We start from the raw sequence: 21944 nt of genomic DNA on the forward strand, positions 1-21944 counted from the left end.
TTTATTGTATATATAATATATTTGGGATCAAGTCAAACTGGTTTGACTTGCTCCTAATGGCTAGAATTCTAGCGGTTGGGAGCTCCCTCTCTCTCTCTCTCTTTTAGCTCTCTCTTCTCCCTCTTGTGTATAAATAAGGGTGTTCCCCCCTTGTACAATATGCTTCTTGCATATTAATGAATGTGAATGAAATATTATTTTTGTATTGTGCGTCTTCTTGTGTGCATCCCTTTGTGGGATTTGTGAGTGTTCCCTAGAGAACACTTAGTGTGATTATCCACTCTTTTAGGTGGATTTCTTGTTCGTGATTGAAAACTCTTAGATTCTTTACACTTGTGAGTGCCCTTTTGTGGCTGTGTGTGAACTATTGAACAACCTCACACAATAATTTACATATCTGATGGTTTCTTGGGTCTTTGACTTGATTTAGGTCGATAAAAAAATCCTCTGAACCTCCATATCTGTAGTGCCTAAATTGCTAGTGTATGAATGCCCAAACTGAAGTAAAGGCCCCGGCCTTAAGTTGAAGTAGATATGCCAAAACTTAGTTGATGGTTGGTACATATAAAACTGAACTTGGAATCACGCAAAGGCGCATATGTTGCATTTGGACCATTGCACAGACAGCTATTTCTGAGTTGAAATTGAGTATCAACATGTGTGTTCACATATTTGACAGCAATTTTTCTTATGGAGCAAATTAATAATAGGGTTTAATGGCTTAATCATGCATATCTACTAAAATGTTGGATCAAGCAAAATGTCAAGTCCAGATTCAACCATAAGCATGAAAACTACTGGCTTGACACATCTTTCTCCTACAAAATCAACAAATATCCGCCACAATTGAAAAAATGAAACCCAAAACTATATTATAAAATTATTTTTTCTGAGAAGATAATAAAGTGATCATGAATCCCACACCCACTTGATAAATTTCTGATTCAAAATAAAAATTCTCTATTAACTGAGAAAATTTGAAAGAAAAACTATATCTTCATGGAATTTTGCAAGGAAAAACCCTACACCTAAACTGGAATCTTTGTTTTTGAAGGTGGAGATTCTCATGAATGCTTCTGCAGTTGAAACCTTAGGTCCGGACTGGAAACATCTTAAAGGACTTGCAATGGGAAGTCCTTTTGCTAGTGCAAAACTTAGATGTGCTGATAGTGCAAAAAATATAAGTGTTGTAATAATGGGTTGCTAGGTTCCAGGCGTTTCCCATGTAGTATGGGTGTATGCGCATGTGTAGGGTTTTAGAGGAGAGAGGTGTTAATATGCATCATAAAGACTGGCATAGGTTATGCTACATGGAATATTGATACTATAAAATGTGAATTTATTGAACGTTTTGCCTTTTATGTATTGGGTACACTTTGGCCTATGTTGAATGTCTTATGATCTGCTAAATCTAATATTAGTTACAAAAGTTATAGGTGCTATTTATATCTTAATGTGAGGTAGTGAAATTTGCTGTGTATTTATATTTTTGTTGTTTTTCCCCTTTTGTATTAATTGATGTTCCTTAATAAGATGTATCATCATTGCAGTTGTTTCACAACAGAGATTTTAGAAGGTTTTGATGTTCATAGAACAAGTGGCTTGGTTGATACTGTGAAGAGGTATGGTTACCTCACACAATCAATAACCAGTTACTACAGATTGAAGTTTCCAGGTGCCAACAACAGCAGAACCTGCCCTACTTATGATGAGTTTGTTAGCAGATGTGAAGATCTTGAAAAAATGACAGTTAGTGATGTCTTTGCTGTTCAACTGATGCAGGTACTAACCATAGCTTGAATTTGAAATTTTGAAGCTTGTCATCTGCATAAATTTGCTGATTATTTTCAGAAATTTTATTGAACAGCCATGTGTTCAGTTAAGCACATTGTAGCAATGCACTGCAAAATTCAAATCATGATATAGGATTAGTATGGAATGGAATTGAATATGCATAGAAATGAAAAAAGTTGTTGCAAGGGACTGGTGATACAGCTCTCATGTAAACCATTTGCTTAAAAAGGATGATATGAAATCAAGTATGCATTGAAATGAAAGGAACCTCAATGGTGATGGGTTTAAAGATTGTTTGGAGCTAATGGGGCTGCTTTCTAGTATCCAGCTGAACAGAGATCCCAATTCCAAGTTTTGAGTGTTATCTTAAACCAAGTATAGACTTTTACCTAAAAGAGTTAGGTGGGGTTGGGAACCTTCTCCATGGAATAAAATGTTTCGGTGGTTGCTTCTCCTGGATAATGTTAATACCCAGGTCAAGTTGGAACATAAGAAGATTTCTCTAGTCGTTAGATGTTTGTGTTTTGAAGAAGTGGAATCAACCTCTTACCTTTTTGGGAGCTATAAGTTTTTTGAGCTTTATTTAAATTGGCTAGAGGCACTGTTCAAATCAGCATGAAAGAAAACTTGTATTCAGGATCTTCTCTTGTATCCTCTTTCAATTGTGTATTAAGCAGTGGTACCTTGTTTGGAAATGGTGGCTATCTACTTGGCAGTGCATTTGGCTGGAAAGAAATAATAGGTTGTTCAAGGAAAAATCTGCTCCTCTGCATGTACATGGACCCATCTTTAGTTCAGGTCTGTATTTGTGTGCTTGTGCTAAGTGGTAGAACCTGATTTATCCTTGGTCGACCCTGCTAGATGATGTAATGTTACTCATATCCTATGTCACACAAACACTTTACTTAGCATGTGCATCCCATTGAAAAAGTCTGAAAGTGTGTTTAGGGTCTGGATATCATATAGACCCGAGTCATATCAGACTTGAGTCCTTTTAATGTATAGTTTTTATTTCATTCCGGGTCTGGATATTATACCAGACCCGGACCCATACTGTACACACTAACATATTAATACATTGTTTAGGTCACAATTTCAATGATGGAAATCGTGACAGCCGCAACCCCTTCTTCTATTCTCTTTCTCTTTCCCTCAATACAGGTTCTAGAGGATTCTAACATGGTATCAGAGCCGAGATCCATCTAGGGGTTGAAGAGGCTTCCAAAGGGTGTGACCGACCAGAGGTTTGAGGATTTCTTCGTCTCTTGTCTTCTTCTCTTCTTCAGTTTTTTTTTTCTTTCTTCCTCTCGTTTCTTCATTTCTTTTCTAACTCCTTCTGGTGGATTCACGTCTCACGTGAATCCCTAAATTCACGTGTGAGGAGTTCACGTGAATCCTTGTTCATGTGAATCCCGTGCGTCATATAAAAAAAAGGGAAAATCTGTTTCACATGAATTTTTGTGTATTCCCCACGACCCACCCTCTCTGCGTCTTCCCCAGACCCACCCTCTCCTTCGTCAGCTTTTTCAGATCTGATGCACGAGATGTACTCACTGCGTATTCCCCTTTTGCTGCCCATATTTGCTGTGTGACAATAAATATTCAATCTGATTCTTATTCTTTCCAGCGATTCCATCTTCAATCTGTTTCTTCTTGCTGTCACAACTGATATCCACATACCAGTTGTCTGCCCACACCATATTCATCTGTGTTTTGTCTGAAAACACAAACAGTTAAAAATTTTCTGTCCAACAATATTTTTTTTTCTTATTGCATCAATCACAAAAAAGGGGGGGGGGGGGGAAGGGAAAATCTAGACGTAATTCCCCTTTGAATCTGACAGTCTCCGATCGTTAGCCTCTCGAAGGTTGCACAACCGCAAAAAAAAAAGCGACCAACACACTTCTCGGGCAGTAGACTGAGCGCTTCGTGAACACCCTTGTTAATTTTCCTTTCTCCATGGATTCTCGTTCTTCTCAATCGAGTCTTTCTTCGAGTTTTCTCAATCAGCTTATATCCGAAAAGTTGACCACCTCAAATTTCTTGATTTGGAAGAGACAAATCATTCCTTTTATAAGGAGACAAGGTCTCTTAGGTCACCTGGATGGTGTAATGAGATATGCGAAAAAACAAAGAGTGCGATAAGCACTTACAACATCCACCAATGGACAAACAAAAGGGATAACACTCAAATCCACAAAGAGACAACACAACATAAAAATATAAATGTCTCTTATTGAAAAGAGAGAGAGCTCTCAAGAGTCAAGAATACAAGAGGGGTTCACCCCTATATATACACAGAAAAAGGAGAGTGAGGGATGGCCTTATGGCCTTAAAAGAAGAGCCACATAGGGGGCTCCCCATGGAGTAGTTTGGAGCTCCCAACGGTCACAAATGTGACCGTTGGGGGCCCTATCGACTCCATGGTGGGGCCCCTATGTGAGTAAAAAAACAAAAAGAAAAAAAGAAAAATAAAGTGCAAAAAAAAATACAAAAGAAGGAAAAAAAGGGAAAATAACAAGTATCCCTATCAGGTACTTGTGAAATGACTAAAATACCCCTATTGGGTATATTAGACACAATATATATATATATATATATATATATATATATATATATATATATATATATATATATATTACATGTATTTTAACACCCTCCCTCAAGCTTTGGGTGATATAGCCGAAAGCTTGTTAAGGAGAAACAAAAAACGAGGAGCAGCAAGAGCTTTAATGAAGAAGTCCGTCAACTGGTACTCGGATGTGACGTAAGGTAGTGCTATGGTTCCTCTTAGGTATTCATCACGTACGTAATGGCAGTCCATCTCGATGTGCTTAGTACGCTCATGGAAGGTGTGATTGCTTGCAATATAAATTGCGCTTTTGTTGTCACAACACATCTTCGAAGGAGTAGAGATGACAATGCCCATATCACTGAGGAGACTTCTTAGCCATACAAGTTCCATGGTTGTAGTGGCCATAGCACGATATTCCGCTTCCGTTGAGGACAATGATACTTTGTGCTGCTTCTTGCATCTCCAAGAAATCATAGAGTCACCTAAGAAAACACAAAAACCCGTAGTTGAGACTCTGTCATTGGGATTTCCTCCCCAATCAACATCAGTAAAAGCAATTAAATCAAGTGATGAAAAGGAGGAAAGAAAAACTCCCTTAGTTATGGTGTTTTTGATGTATCTGACGATCCTTAAGACTGCACTCATGTGCACGGTTGTAGGTGCATGTTGAAACTGACTGACAGAGTGGACGTCATGAGCTATGTCTGGCCTAGTGATGGATAAGTAGGTTAGAGACCTAACAAGTTGACGGTAGAGAGTAGGATCATCGAGAGGTGTTCCATCTTCCAATCTTAACTTTGCATTGATGACTTCAGGGGTTTCTGTCTTATCATCGGAGATACCAGACTTGGAACAAATGTCAGTAGCAAGTTTCATCTGAGAGAGAATGTACCCTCGAGGAGAGTACGCCACTTGAATTCCTAAAAAATATCTTAAGAAACCAAGGTCAGACATGTCAAAATTTTCTTTTAAAACTTTCTTAATATCATTAATTCCTTGCTCATCACTTCCAATGATGATCATATCATCAACATAAAGTAGTAGAATAACTACTGAAGACCCTGCACTTTTCACAAACAAAGCAGTGTCAGTATAACATGAACGCAAATTCAAACTTGTCATTACATTACTGAATCTATCATGCCAAGCCTTTGGGGCTTGTTTCAAACCATATAATGCTCTTTTAAGTTTGAGAATTTTATTTTTACCAATACATACTCCTAGTGGAGGATTCATGTAAACTTCTTCATTTAATTCACCATTTAGGAATGCATTCTTAACATCTAGTTGATAGATAGGCCATTTTTTAACTAACGCAACGACGATAAGAGTCCTAACACTAGTCATCTTAGCTACGGGTGCAAAAGTTTCTTCATAGTCTATACCGTATTCTTGAGCGTATCCTTTTGCTATTAATCAGACTTTATAGCGTTCTAATGAACCATCACTTTTAGTTTTAATTTTGAAGACCCATCTACATCCAATCGATCTCTTTCCAGTGGGTAATGAAGTTATTTCCCAAGTTTTTGCCTTTTCAAGGACACTAAGCTCTAAGTTCATGGCTTCAACCCATTGGGGAATGTTTTTGGCTTCATTATAATGTGAAGGTTCATGAAATGAGTGTAACGCAATTAGATACGCTCTATACCTTGGAGTTAGAGACTCATAGGAAACAAACCTATTAGGAGGATTGAAGATTCGACCGAATCTCCTTAAAGAGGTTTTTTCTATGTTGGACCCTTGAGAGTATTTTAATAAGGCGCTCATTTAAGCTTGTTGACCATGCCTAACGTAGGTTTGGATTGGTCTATCACTTTCATTTTCAACATTGTTAAGAGGAATATCCTCTAGGTCATTCAACGACCCATTAGAGATTTCCTCTTCCTGAGGAGTCTCATCTTCTTGGGAGAGAAGATCAAATAAGAAAGCATATTCACTTTCGTCAATATCTTTAGTTTTCATAAAACCATTTTCATTTTTCAAAAAGGTTACATCTTTGAATACATAGAGTTTGTTATTTTTTAAGTCAAAAGATCTAAAACCCTTTTGATTTTCTCCATACCCTAAGAAAACACATTCAATAGCTTTAGGAGATAATTTGTCTCTTTTATGTGTAAGGACAAAACATTTACACCAAAAAATTCTTAATCTATTGAAATCAGGTGTTCTTTAAATAGTTTTTCATATGGAGATGTATTTTGTAAGGATGAAGATATCATTCTATTTATCAAGTAAGTTGAGGTTAAGGCGGCTTCAGCCCAAAAACTCTTTGGAATTTTCTTGGAAATAAGGAGTGTCCTGGTGGTTTTCATGATGTGTCTATGCTTTCTTTCGGCTAAACTATTTTGTTGAAGAGTTTTAGGACACGATCTTTGATGACAAATTCCATTTATTTCTAAAAAATTTTGAAATTCATTTGATAGATATTCTCCACCCGAATCAGATCTAAGAGTAAAGATATTATTTGAAAATTGATTTTTGACTATCATATGAAATTTCTTGAAGAAGTCAAAGACTTCGGATTTTGAATTGAAAAAGTAGATCCACACATACCTGGTGTAGTCATCAATGAAAGTGACGTAATAGGAGTATCCTCCTTTAGACATGACCGGAGAAGGACCCCAAACGTTCGAATGGACTAACAGATGGAACTACTCCAATCCTGCTAGAATTTGTTACGAGAGAAGAGAAAGATGATACTGGGGCAAGTTCAATTGTGTATGTCAAAAATGCAGAATACCTCAATTGGGGAAATGAAAGATCAATCAGTAGTTGCATACATCACTTCAACCTTGTCTCAAGAGGTTCTTGTTGCAATCCCCGACAATTGTACAACCTTGCAACTTTGGGAGAGATTGGTTCAGACGTATTCACGAGTTTCACAGGCGAGGATGGTTTTTCTCAAGAGGGAATTTCAGTTGTTGAGAAAAGATTCCATGACCATCATGGAATATCTAAACAAAATGAAGACTATCACAGACCAACTTGCAGTTATATGTAAAAGTATCTTCAACAAGATACTAATAGCAATATTGCAATATTCTTGGAAACAAATGCGTACACATACTCACAACAAGAACACTTGAAACACTTGTGCACATAAATCACAACACAAACTCACAAATGCTCAAAAGCATACCCAAGAGTCATAAGATTGAAGAAGTGCTTGAGCTATAATCCCAAAAGCATAAAAAATATACAAGGGGAGAGCCCCTTTAAATAGAGGAGGTGGAGTCCTTGGAGAGGCTCCACCTCTAGCCGTTGGACCCCCTCCAACGGTCACAAATGTGACCGTTGGAAGAGGCCCAACGACCAGATGGTGGGCCCCTCCAAGGTACTTTTCACCTTTTACAAAAAGAACAAAAAAATAAATAATAAAAAGAAAAAGAAAAAGAATTACAAAACATATTCCGAAAAGAATGTGTAAAAAGACTAAACTACCCCTACGGCTAAACAATTAGAAATATATATTTTATATATATAATAAGTAGATACATATACATATATATTAATATATGTATATGTATTACCTTATATATATAAAATATATATATAACATTACATGATTGATTACATAATTTAACACCCCCCTCAAACTAAGGGCAATATGACCCAGAGTTTGCCAAGAAGGAAGTTGAAACGCGCAGCACACAAAGCTTTGTTGAAGAAATCCGCCAACTGTTATTCTAATGTGACATATGGAATGTCAATGACTCCTTTGAGGTACGCCTCACGAACATAGTGACAATGCATCTCTATGTGTTTGGTCCGCTCATGAAAAGTGTGATTCTTAGCAATATAAATTGCACTTTCATTTTCACAGTAGAGCTTGGTAGGTCCTTCGATTGTGATCCCCATATCTTCCAGTAACTGATGAATCCATACAATTTTCATGGTATTAGTTGCCATGGCCCGATATTCGGCTTCAGTTGATGATAGAGACACTTTATGCTGCTTCTTGCATCTCAATGAAATTGACGACTAAGAACACACAAAAACCAGTGGTGGAGTGACGGTTATTTGGGTCACCTCCCCAATCAGAGTCAGTATAAGTAATTAACTTTAAATCAGATGAAGAGGATAGAAAAACTCCCTTGTTTAGAGTACCCTTAGTGTATCTTACGACTTGTAAGATAGCACTCATATGGACGAATGTTGGTGCATGTTGAATCTGACTTGCAGTATGCATTGCATGAGAGATATCTGGTTTGATAATACTCAGATACATCAATGATCCTACAAGCTGTCTGTAGGGAGTAGGATCCGAAAGAGGAACACCGTCATCAATTTTCATTTTAGTTCCCACTATAGCAGGAGTTTCGCAAACCTTTTCATCTGTAATACCTGACCTGTCAATGATCTCAAAGCAAACTTAGTTTGAGATAAAAAATACCCTCTATGAGAGTATGCTACTTCAATTCCCAAAAAATACGTTAGAAAACCCAAGTCAGACATTTCAATTTTATCTTTTAAAATTGATTTTATACCCTTAACCCCATTAGAATCACTTCCGGTGATGATCATATCATTTACATACAACAACAAAATCACAATCCCTGCATTGGATTTTCTAACAAACAAAGCAGTCTCAGTAAAGCAAGAAGAAAAACCATTTTCCAACATTACTAAGTTAAACCTATCATACCAAGCCTTAGGAGCTTGTTTTAGGCCATATAGCGTGTTCCTAAGACAAAACACTTTTCCTTTGGGAGTCTCCATTCCAGGTGGAGTATCTATATAAACTTCCTCATTCAAATCACCATTCAGAAATGCATTCTTAACATCCATTTGATATATGCTCCAATTGTTGATTGATACAACAATGATGAGACATCGAACAATGACCATTCGGGCCACATGCGCAAAAGTTTTTTCATAGTCAATCTCATACCCTTGACTATGACCCTTGGCGACCAAACGAGCCTTATATCTCTGAAGAGATCCATCGCTCTTAGTTTTAACTTTAAAAACCCATCTACATCCTATTGTTTTCTTACCCTTAGAAAGAACTTGAAATTCCCATGTCTTAGCTTTTTTTAGAGCTCCAAGTTTATTTTCCATCGCAACTATCCATTTAGGACTTTTACTAACTTCTGCAAAGTTTCTTGGTTCTACGTAGGAGTGAATGACACTAAAACATGCTTTATATCTAGGTGAAAAAGAATCATATGATATGAACCTAGAGGGAGCTTTTCTGTGTCTTTCGGTTCTATGAAGATTTTTCTCACCTTGAGGAATAGTCTGACTATCATCATATCTTTCAAGAGCACTTCTAAAAGCACTTCTATCTCTATGAGTATAGGTGATGGGTTCTCTTGATGGCCCTTCATCAATAGGTTGGTGAGAGGAGTGAAGCGAAGAAATGATTTCCTCAATATCACTTGAGTCATTCTGATTTGACTCATCATCACTAGAATCATCATCTTTGGCTAATAGTTCAAGCAAAAATGAATAATCAACATTTTCATTATGTAATTCTGGACTTTCAAAACCACTAAGATTTTCCAAAAAACTCACATTTCTGGAAACATAAAGTTTGTCATTTTTAATGTCATAACATCGCAAACCCTTATGGGTTTCGAAATAACCAAGAAAGGCACACAGAATGGCCTTTGAAGAAAGCTTATCATTTTTATCTGTAAGGACAAAGCACTTACATCCAAACACCCTTAACCTGCTGTAATCAGGTTCTTTTTCATACAATTTTTCAAAAGGAGAAATTTTACTCAAATTATTCGATGAAAGTCTGTTTATGAGATATACCGAGGTAAGGGCGACTTCAGCCCATAGTTTCTTTGGAATGTTTTGCGAAATGTGCAAGGTTCTAGTTGTTTCAATAATATCCCTATGCTTTCGTTCGACTAACCCATTTTGTTGTGGGGTTTTCGGGCAAGATTTCTGATGGATAATACCATAACTTTAAAGGTAACTCTTGAACTAATTTGAAAGGTATTCACCACCAGAGTAAGACCTAAGAATTTTTAAGCTTCCATTAAATTGATTTAAAATCATTATATGAAACATTTTAAATATTGAAAAAACTTCATGTTTTTGCTTAAGAAAGTATATGCAACAAAACCTAGTGTAATCATCCTTGAAAATAACATAATACGAGAATCCTCCTTTAGATATCACAGGAGCGGGTCCCCATACATCGGAATGAACAATTTAAAAGGGCTTTGTTGAAAACATGGATCTTTTAGAAAAAGGTAGACTTTTCATTTTCACCAGAATACAATCATTACAAACAAAATCTCCTTTACAAAGATGTTTAATAAAAGGCAAATAAGAGATTTTAAAATTTTAACAATATTGGGATGTCCTAGTCTTTTATGCTATACATGGATATCTTTGTTTTGAACAACATTACAAAATTGATTCTTGGGAACTTGAAGAAAATTAACGCAGTAGAGTTCACCTCTCCTATAGCCTTCCCTAATCAATCTCCCGGACTGGCGATCCTGAATCCAACATTTATCAGAAGTGAATTTTACATCGCAACCATGATCCGAGAGTTGAGAGACCGAAAGTAAATTTAAATTTAATTTTGGTATAAGACGAATTTTAGGGACAAAAAAATTTTGTTTTTCAAAATTTCCTATTTCTTTTATTTCAAGAGGTGTTCCATCCGCCGTTGAGACAAAAGATGGAAGAGGATTTTTAGAAAATTCGGAAAGAGAGCAAACACTTGGAGTCATATGAAAAGATGCGCCGAAATCTAAAAACCAAGATATCTTACCGGAAGGTGAAGAGGTAGACATAGCGGCTCCGGAAGTTCCTCCCTTGAGAAGAGGTTGCAAAGCTTCTACAATTTGATGAAGAGAGAGAGACCCATTTGATGATGGTCGTTCCTCTTGTTGAGATGTCATGGCCATAGCAAGTATTTTCTTCCATTTTGAGCATATAGGTTTAATGTGCCCCGGTTCTTTACAAAAATAACATGTAAGCTTGCTATAGTCCTTCTTAACACCTTGACCAATTGAATTTTGATTCTTGAAGTGAGGAGGCTTATAAGTTTTCAAATTGCTCCTTGGTCTGGATACAACATTAGTGCCTTGATTTTCTTCATTACTTGAAGTAGCAAAAACACTTGAATTGTTTTTGTTAAAGTTCATACGAGTTTCCTCCCCACTTAGCTTTGTAATGACATCTTCAAGATAGGGGGAAACGAAGGAGGAAAGGAGAGAGGACCAAATTTGCTCGAACTCGGGTCTAAGGCCATTCAAAAATTTTTAAAAAACGGTCCTCTTCCAATTGTTTGTATCTAAGCTCAATAGCTTCTCCACTCCACTTAGGCTCAAGCATTGCGAGTTCATCCCATATGGACGACAATTCCGCAAAGTATTCCCTTATGGACATCTTATTTTGTTGAAGGGTCAAAGCCCTTTTTTGGAGATAATACTTGTGTGACAAGTCTCTTGACGTGTACAATTTTTCTAGATATTGCCAAGCTTCCGATGCTTTCTTGAATTTAATAATGTTGGCATTTATCTTTGTTTCAACCGATGAAAACATCCAAGAAAGAATCTTGAAAATTTTCATTTCCCATTCTTCATGTTTTTTGGAGTATTCCTGAAGAGCTTTGTTCCTCTTTTCTCCTTCGAGAATTTTGATTTCGCCTTTCTCTACCAAAATAATCCTTGATTCGGGTTCCGGTATAGAACCAAGAACGTATCCCCAAAGACTCTTACCTTTTATTTGAGCTTTCATGTTTTCGGCCCAAACATTATAGTTTCAGCCATTCAATTTGAAGCCAAGATAGAAATGAGAGTCTTTCTCGCCCATTAAAGAGGATAGAAGTTGAAAAATAATACGTACCTCAAGAAACTTTCACGCCTTCCTTAACAAAAGAGACTCTCAAAATATTGCCCGAAGAAGGTTATCCACTTCAAATGCCAATAGCTTGAAGGCACATTTTTTGAGGCACTCGAAAAATAAATAGAAGCACTAACCTCCTTCTTCAACCAAGCTCTGATATCATGTAAAAGTATCTTCAACAAGATACTAATAGCAATATTACAATATTCTTGGAAACAAATGCGTACACATCTATGTCACATGGGTGCGGGTGCGGGTGCGGGTGCGGGTGCGACACGGGTGCGGCGCAATTTTAAAAATTTTGGACACAGGGACTCGGCTATATATATATATATTTAAAAAATATATATATATATATATATATCCAGTGTGTGCATGTCTATATAAATTTTGGACTCGGCTCGTGACTCTTCCAAGTTGTCTCAGATCCTGAACTAACTGAGTTAAAATAGTAGTATAACTGGGTTAGAACCAAACTAGGCTGAGTTTATCATTGACTCAGCCGAGTCTTAGCTACCATGGGAATAAAACATCATCAAGGTATTAATTAAAAGCATTAACTAAAAGCATGTTCTGGTAAATGCATTAAATATCTTTTGCTAAAATTCATAACATTAATTAAAAGCATTAAAAGCTTTTAATTTTTCAAAGCTAGATTTGAAAAAGAGAGAGAGAGAGAGAGATCTCGGTGGATGAGAAAGTGTTGCTACTCGTGGATGAGAATTTATTAGCTTTTATAAGAGAGAGAACTTGGTGGATGAAAAGTGTTGGTACTCGTGGATGAGAATTTATTAGCTTTTAAGATTGAGAGAGAGAATTAAATGATAATATTTAAGAATAATTTTTTTTCTGGGCCTAATGTTTAAGACTCATGCTATATATATATATATTTTTAAAAAATATATAAAAAGATCTTTTTTTTTTGTACTAAAAATGGACATTTTTGGACTCGGTCAACGTTGACCGAGTCCAAAATTAAGACGGACTCGGCCTGGACTCGTTGACCGAGTCCGACTCGGCGTTGACCGAGTCCAGGCCGTGTCCGAGGCCGCACCCGTGTCCGCACCCGTGTCGGGGCGTGTCGACTCGGGTGTGGCACCTCCCTAGCCGAGTCCGTGTGACATAGGTACACATACTCACAACAAGAACATTTGAAACACTTGTGCACATAAAGCACAACACAAACTCACAAATGCGCAAAAGCATACCCAAGAGTCATAAGATTGAAGAAGTGCTTGGGCTATAATCCCAAAAGCATAAAAAATACACAAGGGGAGAGCCCCTTTAAATAGAGGAGGTGGAGTCCTTGGAGAGGCTCCACCTCTAGCCGTTGAACCCTCTCCAATGGTCACAAATGTGACTGTTGGAAGGGGCCCAACGACTAGATCGTGGGCCCCTCCATGGTACTTTTCACCTTTTACAAAAAAAAAACAAAAAAAAATAATAAAAAGAAAAAGAAAAAGAAAAAGAATTACAAAACATATTCCGAAAAGAATATGTGTTAAAAGATTAAACTACCCCTACGGCTAAACAACAACAACAACAACTACGCCTTCATCCCAATACAATTGGGGTCGGCGATATGAACCAAAAAAGAAAATCATTCTGGGTCTTCCACATGAATCCTTCTCCTCCAATCATTTTTATCCAATGCCATGTCCTCGGTGAGGTTCAAAGCATTCATATCCTTTCCTGTCACCTTCATCCATGTCTTCCTAGGCCTACCCCGACCTCTTTTAACTAATATATTTTTTCATTTCTCTATCCTTCTAACTGGAGCATCATTAGGCCTGAAAATAAAGGAAAGACTCCACAGACAAAACCAAAAAGACAGTCCACCAATATCAGAGACAGTGGAGAGATTAAAGATTTATTGATATCCGCCTTGTCAGAATTGAAAATAAAGCAGAATGATCAAGGCACTTGGTTCGTTGACTCAGGGACAACAACTCACGTGACTGGTGATGCAGGTAAACTTTCTAAACCTATTCCTTATTTTAGCAAAAGTAAAATTGTCACTGGAGATGGATCCTACCATCTTGTTTCTCATGTTGAAAAATCTGTCATTCCTATGTCACATTCTACTCTTGAACTTTCTAATGTTCTTCATGCTCCCAATATCAAGAAAAATATCGTCTCTGTTTCTAAACTTGTTGATGATAATCATGCTTCAGTCAAATTCACTCCCTTCTCTGTGCAGGTCAAGGACCTTCACACGAGGGAAACATTCGCTGAAGGAAAGAGACAAGGCCATATGTATATCTTTGAATAAGCTTCATGTCATCCCATCCGCCCCACTCATCTGGATTCGAAGTCTTCATTAGAGTCGTGTTCCTTCTCTTCAACAAATGTTTTTAGTATTTCTGAATGTAATAAGCCTTTCTTATGGCATAGTCGATTAGGACATTGTGGGGGTCATTTTATTGAGAAACTTGTTTCTAATAATCTCAGTCCAAAAGAAAGTCTCAATGTGGATGAGAAAAATCAGAAGTGTTCTAGTTGTCTTTTATGCAAAAGTCATGTATTGCCTTTTCACTCTATTAATAAGAGAGCTTCAAAGCCTTTTGAGGTAATATGTTCTGATGTATGGGGACTGTAAAAGTATCTCCAACAAGATACTAAGATCAAGACCTTAATATTCTTGATAATAAACTCGATACACATGCATAATAAGAACACTTTAGAACACTTGTGCACAAAAGCACAACTCACAAAATCTCACAAATGCACAACGACATAAAAAATATTGGAATCACTTTATTGAGCACTTGGGATTTGACTCAAAGCCATGAAGAATACAAGAGGGGGACGCCCCTATTTATAAGGAAGCAAAGGAACAACATAGGGGGCTCCCAAGAGAGTCGTTGGTCTCCCCCAACGACTCTTTGAGGAGCCTCCTTATGTGGCACAAAAAACCGAAAAATTAAAAAGAAAAGGTAAAAGGAAAAAAATAAAAGGAAAAAAAGGTTACAAGCATATTCCAAAATGGAATATGCGTAAAATAAGAATTTACAGAAATACCCTTTTCGAGTGGATAAGAATATATATATATATATATATGAGATTACAAATATCGATACATAATTTAACACCCCCCCCCTCAAACTTAGGACATGATGACCGAGAGTTTGCCAAGAAGAAAGTTGAATCTTGGTGCACATAAGGCTTTGGTGAAAAAAATCTGCCAACTTATATTCTGAAGTAACATAAGGTAGATCAATGACTCCTTTCAGGTGGGCTTCACGAACATAGTGACAGTTCATTTCAATGTGCTTAGTCTGTTCATGAAATGTATGATTTTTGGCACTGTAAATTGCACTCTTGTTATCACAACATAGCTTAGTGGGCCCTTCAATAGTGATCCCCATGTCTTCAAGCAGCTGATGAATCCATACAATTTTCATGGTAGTAGTTGCCATGACACGATATTCAGCTTCAGTCGAAGATAGAGAAACTTTTTGTTGCTTCTTACATCTCCATGAGATTAAAGAGTCACCTAAGAATACATAAAAACCCGTAGTGGAGTGAGGGTTATTTGGGTCACCTCCTCAATCAGAGTCAGTATAAGCAATTAATTTTAACTCAGAAGTGGATGACAGAAAAACTCCCTTATTTACAGTACCCTTTAGGTATCTTACGACTCGTAAGACGACACTCATGTGAATAGAAGTTGGTGCATGCTGAAACTGACTTGCCGTATGCACTGCATGTGAGATATCTGTCTGGTAATACTTAGGTACATCAACGATCCTACAAGCTGTCTGTAGGGAGTAGGATCAGAGAGAAGAACACCATCATCAATCTTCATTTTAGCTCCTACTATAACAGGAGTTTCACAAACCTTATCATTTGTAATACCTGACCTGTCAATAATCTCAGATGCATGCTTAGTTTGAGACAAAAAATACCCTCTATGAGAATATGTTACTTCAATACCCAAAAAATAAGTTAAAAATCCCAAGTCAGACATTTCAAACCTATCCTTTAAAATTGATTTTATGCTTTTAATCCCTTTAGAATCGCTTCCGGTTATAAGCATGTCATCCACGTATAGAAGTAAAATAACAATCCCTGCATTAGATTTTCTAACAAACAAAGCAGTATCAGTAAAACAAGTTGAAAAACTATTTTCTAACATTACAGAGTTTAACCTATCATACCAAGCCTTGGGGGCTTGTTTCAAACCATAAAATGCTTTTCGAAGGCGAAACACTTTTCCTTTAAGAGACTTCATTCCAGGAGGAACATCCATATATACTTCTTCATTTAGATCTCCGTTTAAAAATGAATTATTTACATCCATTTGATAGATGTTCCACTTGTTAATTGAGGCAACAATTACAGGACATCGGACGGTGACCATTCGAGCTACCGGGGCAAAGGTCTCTTCATAATCAATCCCATATTCTTGACTATATCCTTTTGCAACTAAACGGGCCTTGTATCTCTCGAGGGACCCATCTACACCCTATTGCTTTCTTATCTTTATGAAGGTCTTGAAATTCCCATGTCTTGGCTCTACTTAGAGCTTCGAGTTCATTATCCATAACGACTATCCATTCAGGACATTTTAGAGCTTCCTCGAAGTTTCTAGGTTCTACGTAAGAGTGAATGACGCTTAGACATGCTCTATATTTAGGTGAAAAAGACTCATATGAGATGAACCTAGAAGGGGCTTTTCTATGTCTTTCGGTCTTACGAAGGTCTTCCTCACTTTGAGGGGTAGTCCCACTAGCATCATCATATCTTTCGAGGGCACTTCTGAAAGCATTTCTATCTCTATGAGTGTAGCTTATGGGATCTCTATGCGGTTCCTCATTGACATGTTGATGAAATGAATGAGGCACATGACTGGTTTCATTATTACTTGAGTCATTCTGATTCGACTCATCATCACTAGTTTCATCATCTTCAGTTAATAGATCAAACAGAAAAAAATAGTCTACATTCTCGTCATTAGATTCAAATTTTTCGAAACCACTGAGATTTTTCAAAAAGCTTATATTTCTGGAAACATATAGTTTATCATTTTTAATATCATAACAACGAAAACCCTTTTGAGTTTCGGCATAACCAAAAAAGGCACAAGGAATGGCCTTGGGGGAGAGTTTGTCATTTTTATCAGTAAAGACAAAACATTTACATCCAAAAACCCTTAACCTGCTATAATCAGGTTTTTTTTCGTACAAATTTTCAAATGGGAAAACCTTGTTCAAATTTTTTGATGGGAGTCTATTTATGAGATAGACCGATATAAGGGTTGCCTCAGCCCATAGTCTTTTCAGAATATTCTGTGAAATGAGCAAAGTTCGTGTTGTTTCAATGATATGCCTATGTTTTCGTTCAACCAACCCATTTTGTTGTGGGGTTTTAGGACAAGATTTTTGATGGAGAATACCATGATTTTCAAGATAACTTTTGAATTCATTAGAAAGATATTCACCACCGGAGTCGGTTCTAAGAATTTTTAAACTTCCATTGAATTGATTTAAAATCATCATATGAAATGTTTTAAAAATCGAGAAAACTTCATGTTTATGTTTAAGAAAATATATCCAACTAAATCTAGTGTAATCGTCCACACAGATAACATAGTATGAGAAACCTCCTTTAGATATCACCGGAGCCGGACCCCATACATCGGAGTGAACAATTTCAAAAGATTTTGTTGTAAGCATGGATCTTTGAGTAAAAGGAAGACTTTTCATTTTCCCAAGAATACATTCATTACATACAAAATTTTCATTACAAAGATGCTTAATAAAAGGCAAAGAAGAAATTTTAATAATGTTGGGATGACTCAATCTCTTATGCCATACATGAATATCTTTGTTTTGAGCAACATTACAAAATTGGTTCTTGGGAATTTTGAGAAAATCAACATAGTAGAGTTCTCCTCTCCTAGATCCTTCCCTAATCAACTTCCCGGACTGGCGATCATGTATCCAACATTTATTAGAAGAGAATTTTATATCGCAACCATAGTCCGAGAGTTGAGAAATCGAGAGTAAATTTAAGTTTAGTTTTGGTATAAGACGAATTTTTGGAATAAAGAAGTCTTGTTTTTCAAAACTGCCTATTCCTTTAATTTCAAGAGGTGTTTCATCTGCCGTTGGGACAAAAGATAGAAGAGAATTTTTAGAAAAATCGGAAAGAAAACAAGCACTAGGAGTCATGTGAAATGATGCACCAGAATCTAGGAGCCAAGATGTCTTACCGAGAGATGAGGATGATGACATTGCGGCTCCGAAAATGCCTCTTTTGAGAAGAGGTTGAAGGGCATCCACAATTTGTTGTAGGGAAAGAGACTCATTTGATGAAGAAGGGCGTTCCTCTGGTTGGGGTGCCATAGCCGCGGCAAAAATTTTCTTCCATTTGGGGCAAGTGGGTTTGATATGCCCGGGTTCTTTACAAAAATGGCAAGTTAATTTGCTATAGTCTCTTTTGCCATATCGATAATTTCCTTCTTGACCTTGATTTTTGAAATGAGGAGGTTTGTAGGCTTTCATATTATTTTCGGGTCTTGACACAACATTAACCGCTTTATAATCATTTTAAGAAGGTGTAGCAAGGATGCTAGGATTATTCTTACTAATCCCCATACGGGTTTCCTCCCCACTTAAATTAGTGATTACATCTTCAATAGAGGGAACTGTGAAGGCGGATAGAAGAGAGGACCGAATTTGCTCAAATTCGGGTCTAAGTCCATTTAAAAAATTGAAGTATCGATCTTCCTCTAGTTGTTTGTGTCTTAACTCAATTGCTTCTCCGCTCCATTTTAGTTCGAGCATAACAAACTCGTCCCAAATGTATTTTTTAAAGGCCAAAAGGGGCTCCAACCATAGAGTCGTTGGAGCCCCCAACGGTCACAAATGTGACTGTTGGGGGCTCCCAACGACTCTATGGGAGCCCCCTTTTGGGCTCTCCTTTTGAGGCATTTTGCCTCTCTTTCTCTCCTCTCCCTTTTGTATAAATAGGGATGATCCCCTTGTATATTTTCCATTCTTGAGAGCTCTCCCTCTTTTCAACAACAACAACAACAACAACTACGCCTTCATCCCAAAACAATTGGGGTCAGCGATATGAACCAAAAAAGAAATTTCATTTTGGGTCTTCCACATGAATCCTTTTCCTCCAATCATTTCTATCCAATGCCATGTCCTCGGTGAGGTTCAAAGCATTCATATCCTTTCCTATCATCTCCATCCAAGTCTTCTTAGGTCTACCCCGACCTCTTTTAACTAATATATTTTCCCATTTCTCCAACCTTCTAACTGGAGCATCATTAGGCCTTCTCCGAATATGTCCAAACCACCGTAAACGATTCTCTCGCATCTTATTTTCAATGGGTGCAACACCTACCTTCTTACGTATCTCCTCGTTCCGAATCTTATCTTTTATTGTATTTCCACACATCCATCTAAGCATCCGCATCTCAGCTACACTCATTTTTTGAATATGATGTCTCTTGGCAGCCCAACATTCCGTACCATATAGTAAAACGGGTCTAATAGTCGTCCTATAAAACTTTCCCTTCAACCGCAATGGCATTCTACGATCGCACAACACTCCAGTTGCACTTTTCCATTTCATCCACCCAACCTTTATCCTATGATTTACATCTCCATCAATTTCTCCATACTTTTGAATGATGGATCCCAAATATTTGAAATAATCATTCACCGGTATTTCTTGCTCACCAAGCTTCACTACACTCCCATCACTACTTCGTTGCTTACTAAACTGACATTCCATATATTCAGTCTTACTCTTACTCAACTTAAAACCTCTAGCTTCCAATGTCTGTCTCCATAATTCTAACTTAGCATTAACCCCAGCTCTAGACTCATCAATCAAAACAATATCATCAGCAAACAACATACACCACGGTACATTTTCTTGAATTGATCTCGTAAGCTCATCCATCACTATCGCAAATAGGAAAGGGCTTAAAGCAGATCCTTGATGTAACCCAACCGTTATCGGAAAATTGGTTGTCACCCCTCCACAAGTGCGGACATTGGTTACTACTCCTTCATACATATCTTTAATTATACTAATGTACTTGAGAGAAACACCTTTCTTCATCATTGTCCACCAGAGAACGTCCCTAGGTACTCTATCGTATGCCTTCTCTAAATCAATAAAAACCATATGCAAATCTTTGTTCCTCTCTCTATATCTTTCAATAAGTTGTCTAAGATGTATAGCTTCCATAGTTGATCTTCCAGGCATAAAACCAAATTGATTCTCCGATATCATGACAACCTTCCTCAACCTAGACTCAATCACCCTCTCCCAAAGTTTCATAGTATGACTCATGAGTTTAATACCACGATAGTTTGTGCATTCTTGTATATCACCCTTATTCTTATATAAAGGCACCAAAGTACTCTTACTCCACTCATTAGGCATCTTATTTGTTCGCCAAATCAAGTTAAAAAGATTTGTCAACCATTCTAAACCTTTCTCTCCCAAGCATTTCCAAGCCTCAATAGGTATACCATCTGGGCCAACTGCCCTTCTTGATTTCATTTTCTTCAAAGCCTCTGCAATTTCTTTCTTTTTGAATCTTGCGCATGAAGTCTCCAAGATCTTGAGCATGACTATCATTAAATAGTTTATCAAAATAATCTTTCCATCTCTCCTTAATCTCCTCATCTTTGACTAAAACCCTTTGCGTTTCATCTTTGATACATCTAACCATACCCAAATCCCTCGATTTCCTATCTCTCATCTTTGCAAGCCTATAAATATCCTTCTCGCCTTCTTTGGTATCCAACTTGTCATAAACCTCCTTATATACCATATCCCTCGCGTTTCGAACTACTTTTTTAGCTTCTTTCTTTGCTATCATATACTTCTCAAAATTCTCATTATCACGACTCTTACTTAGATTTATATAACACTCTCTGTTAACCTTAATAGCTAATTTGACATCCTCATTCCACCATGATGTATCCTTACCTATTGGTGCACCGCCTTTAGACTCACCCAATACCTCCTTAGCCACTTTTCTCATGCCACCCGCTATCTTATTCCACATTGATTCTGAATCCTCCTCGAGACACCAATCAACTTCCTTAACTACCTGCTCTACAAACATTCCTTGTTTAGCTCCTTTCAGTGCCCACCACTTAATTCTAGGATCTATCATATGTCTATCCCTTTTGCGGCATTGTCTAATTCTAAGATCTAAAATTAAGACTCTATGTTGTGTAGCTACACTTTCTCTCGGTATAACCTTACAATCGATGCAACAACCCCTATCTCTCTTTCTAAGTAGGAAAAAATCTATCTGACTCGTATTAACCCCACTTTTAAATGTTACTAGGTGAGACTCCCTCTTCCTAAACCAAGTGTTTGCTAAGATCATATCATAGGACAAACAAAAATCTAAAATCCTTTCTCCACTTTCATTTCTTTCTCCTATACCATAGCCTCCATGGATACTCTCAAATCCATCCTTACTAATGCCTACATGTCCATTAAGGTCACCGCCGATGAAAAGCTTTTCTCCATAAGATATCCCTTGTACTACTCCATCTAAATCTTCCCAAAATTTATGCTTAATAGAATCATCTAAACCTACTTGAGGTGCATAAACACTAATAATATTAATAATATCCGTACCTAATACTAATTTAATAAGTAAAATTCTATCACCCTTCCTACGGACCTCAACTACATTATCTATAAACTGACGACTCATAACAATCCCTACTCCATTCCTATTCCTATTTATTCCTGTATACCA

The 21944-nt window shown here is 37.1% G+C and overlaps 1 protein-coding gene across 1 annotated transcript in view; it reads left to right on the forward strand.

The window, feature by feature from the left end:
• The window catches only part of MUS81 (Restriction endonuclease, type II-like superfamily protein), a 57423-nt gene that overhangs the window by 21380 nt on the left and 14099 nt on the right, over positions 1-21944 (forward strand). Inside the window, exon 13 of the mRNA XM_089990042.1 lies at positions 1551-1782. Within this exon, the coding sequence (XP_089846168.1) occupies positions 1551-1782 (232 nt within the window). The remainder of the gene's footprint in view (positions 1-1550; positions 1783-21944) is intronic.

Source organism: Nuphar pumila, chromosome 15, assembly GCF_984573655.1.
Source record: "Nuphar pumila chromosome 15, dmNupPumi1.hap1.1, whole genome shotgun sequence".
Lineage (NCBI taxonomy): Eukaryota > Viridiplantae > Streptophyta > Magnoliopsida > Nymphaeales > Nymphaeaceae > Nuphar > Nuphar pumila.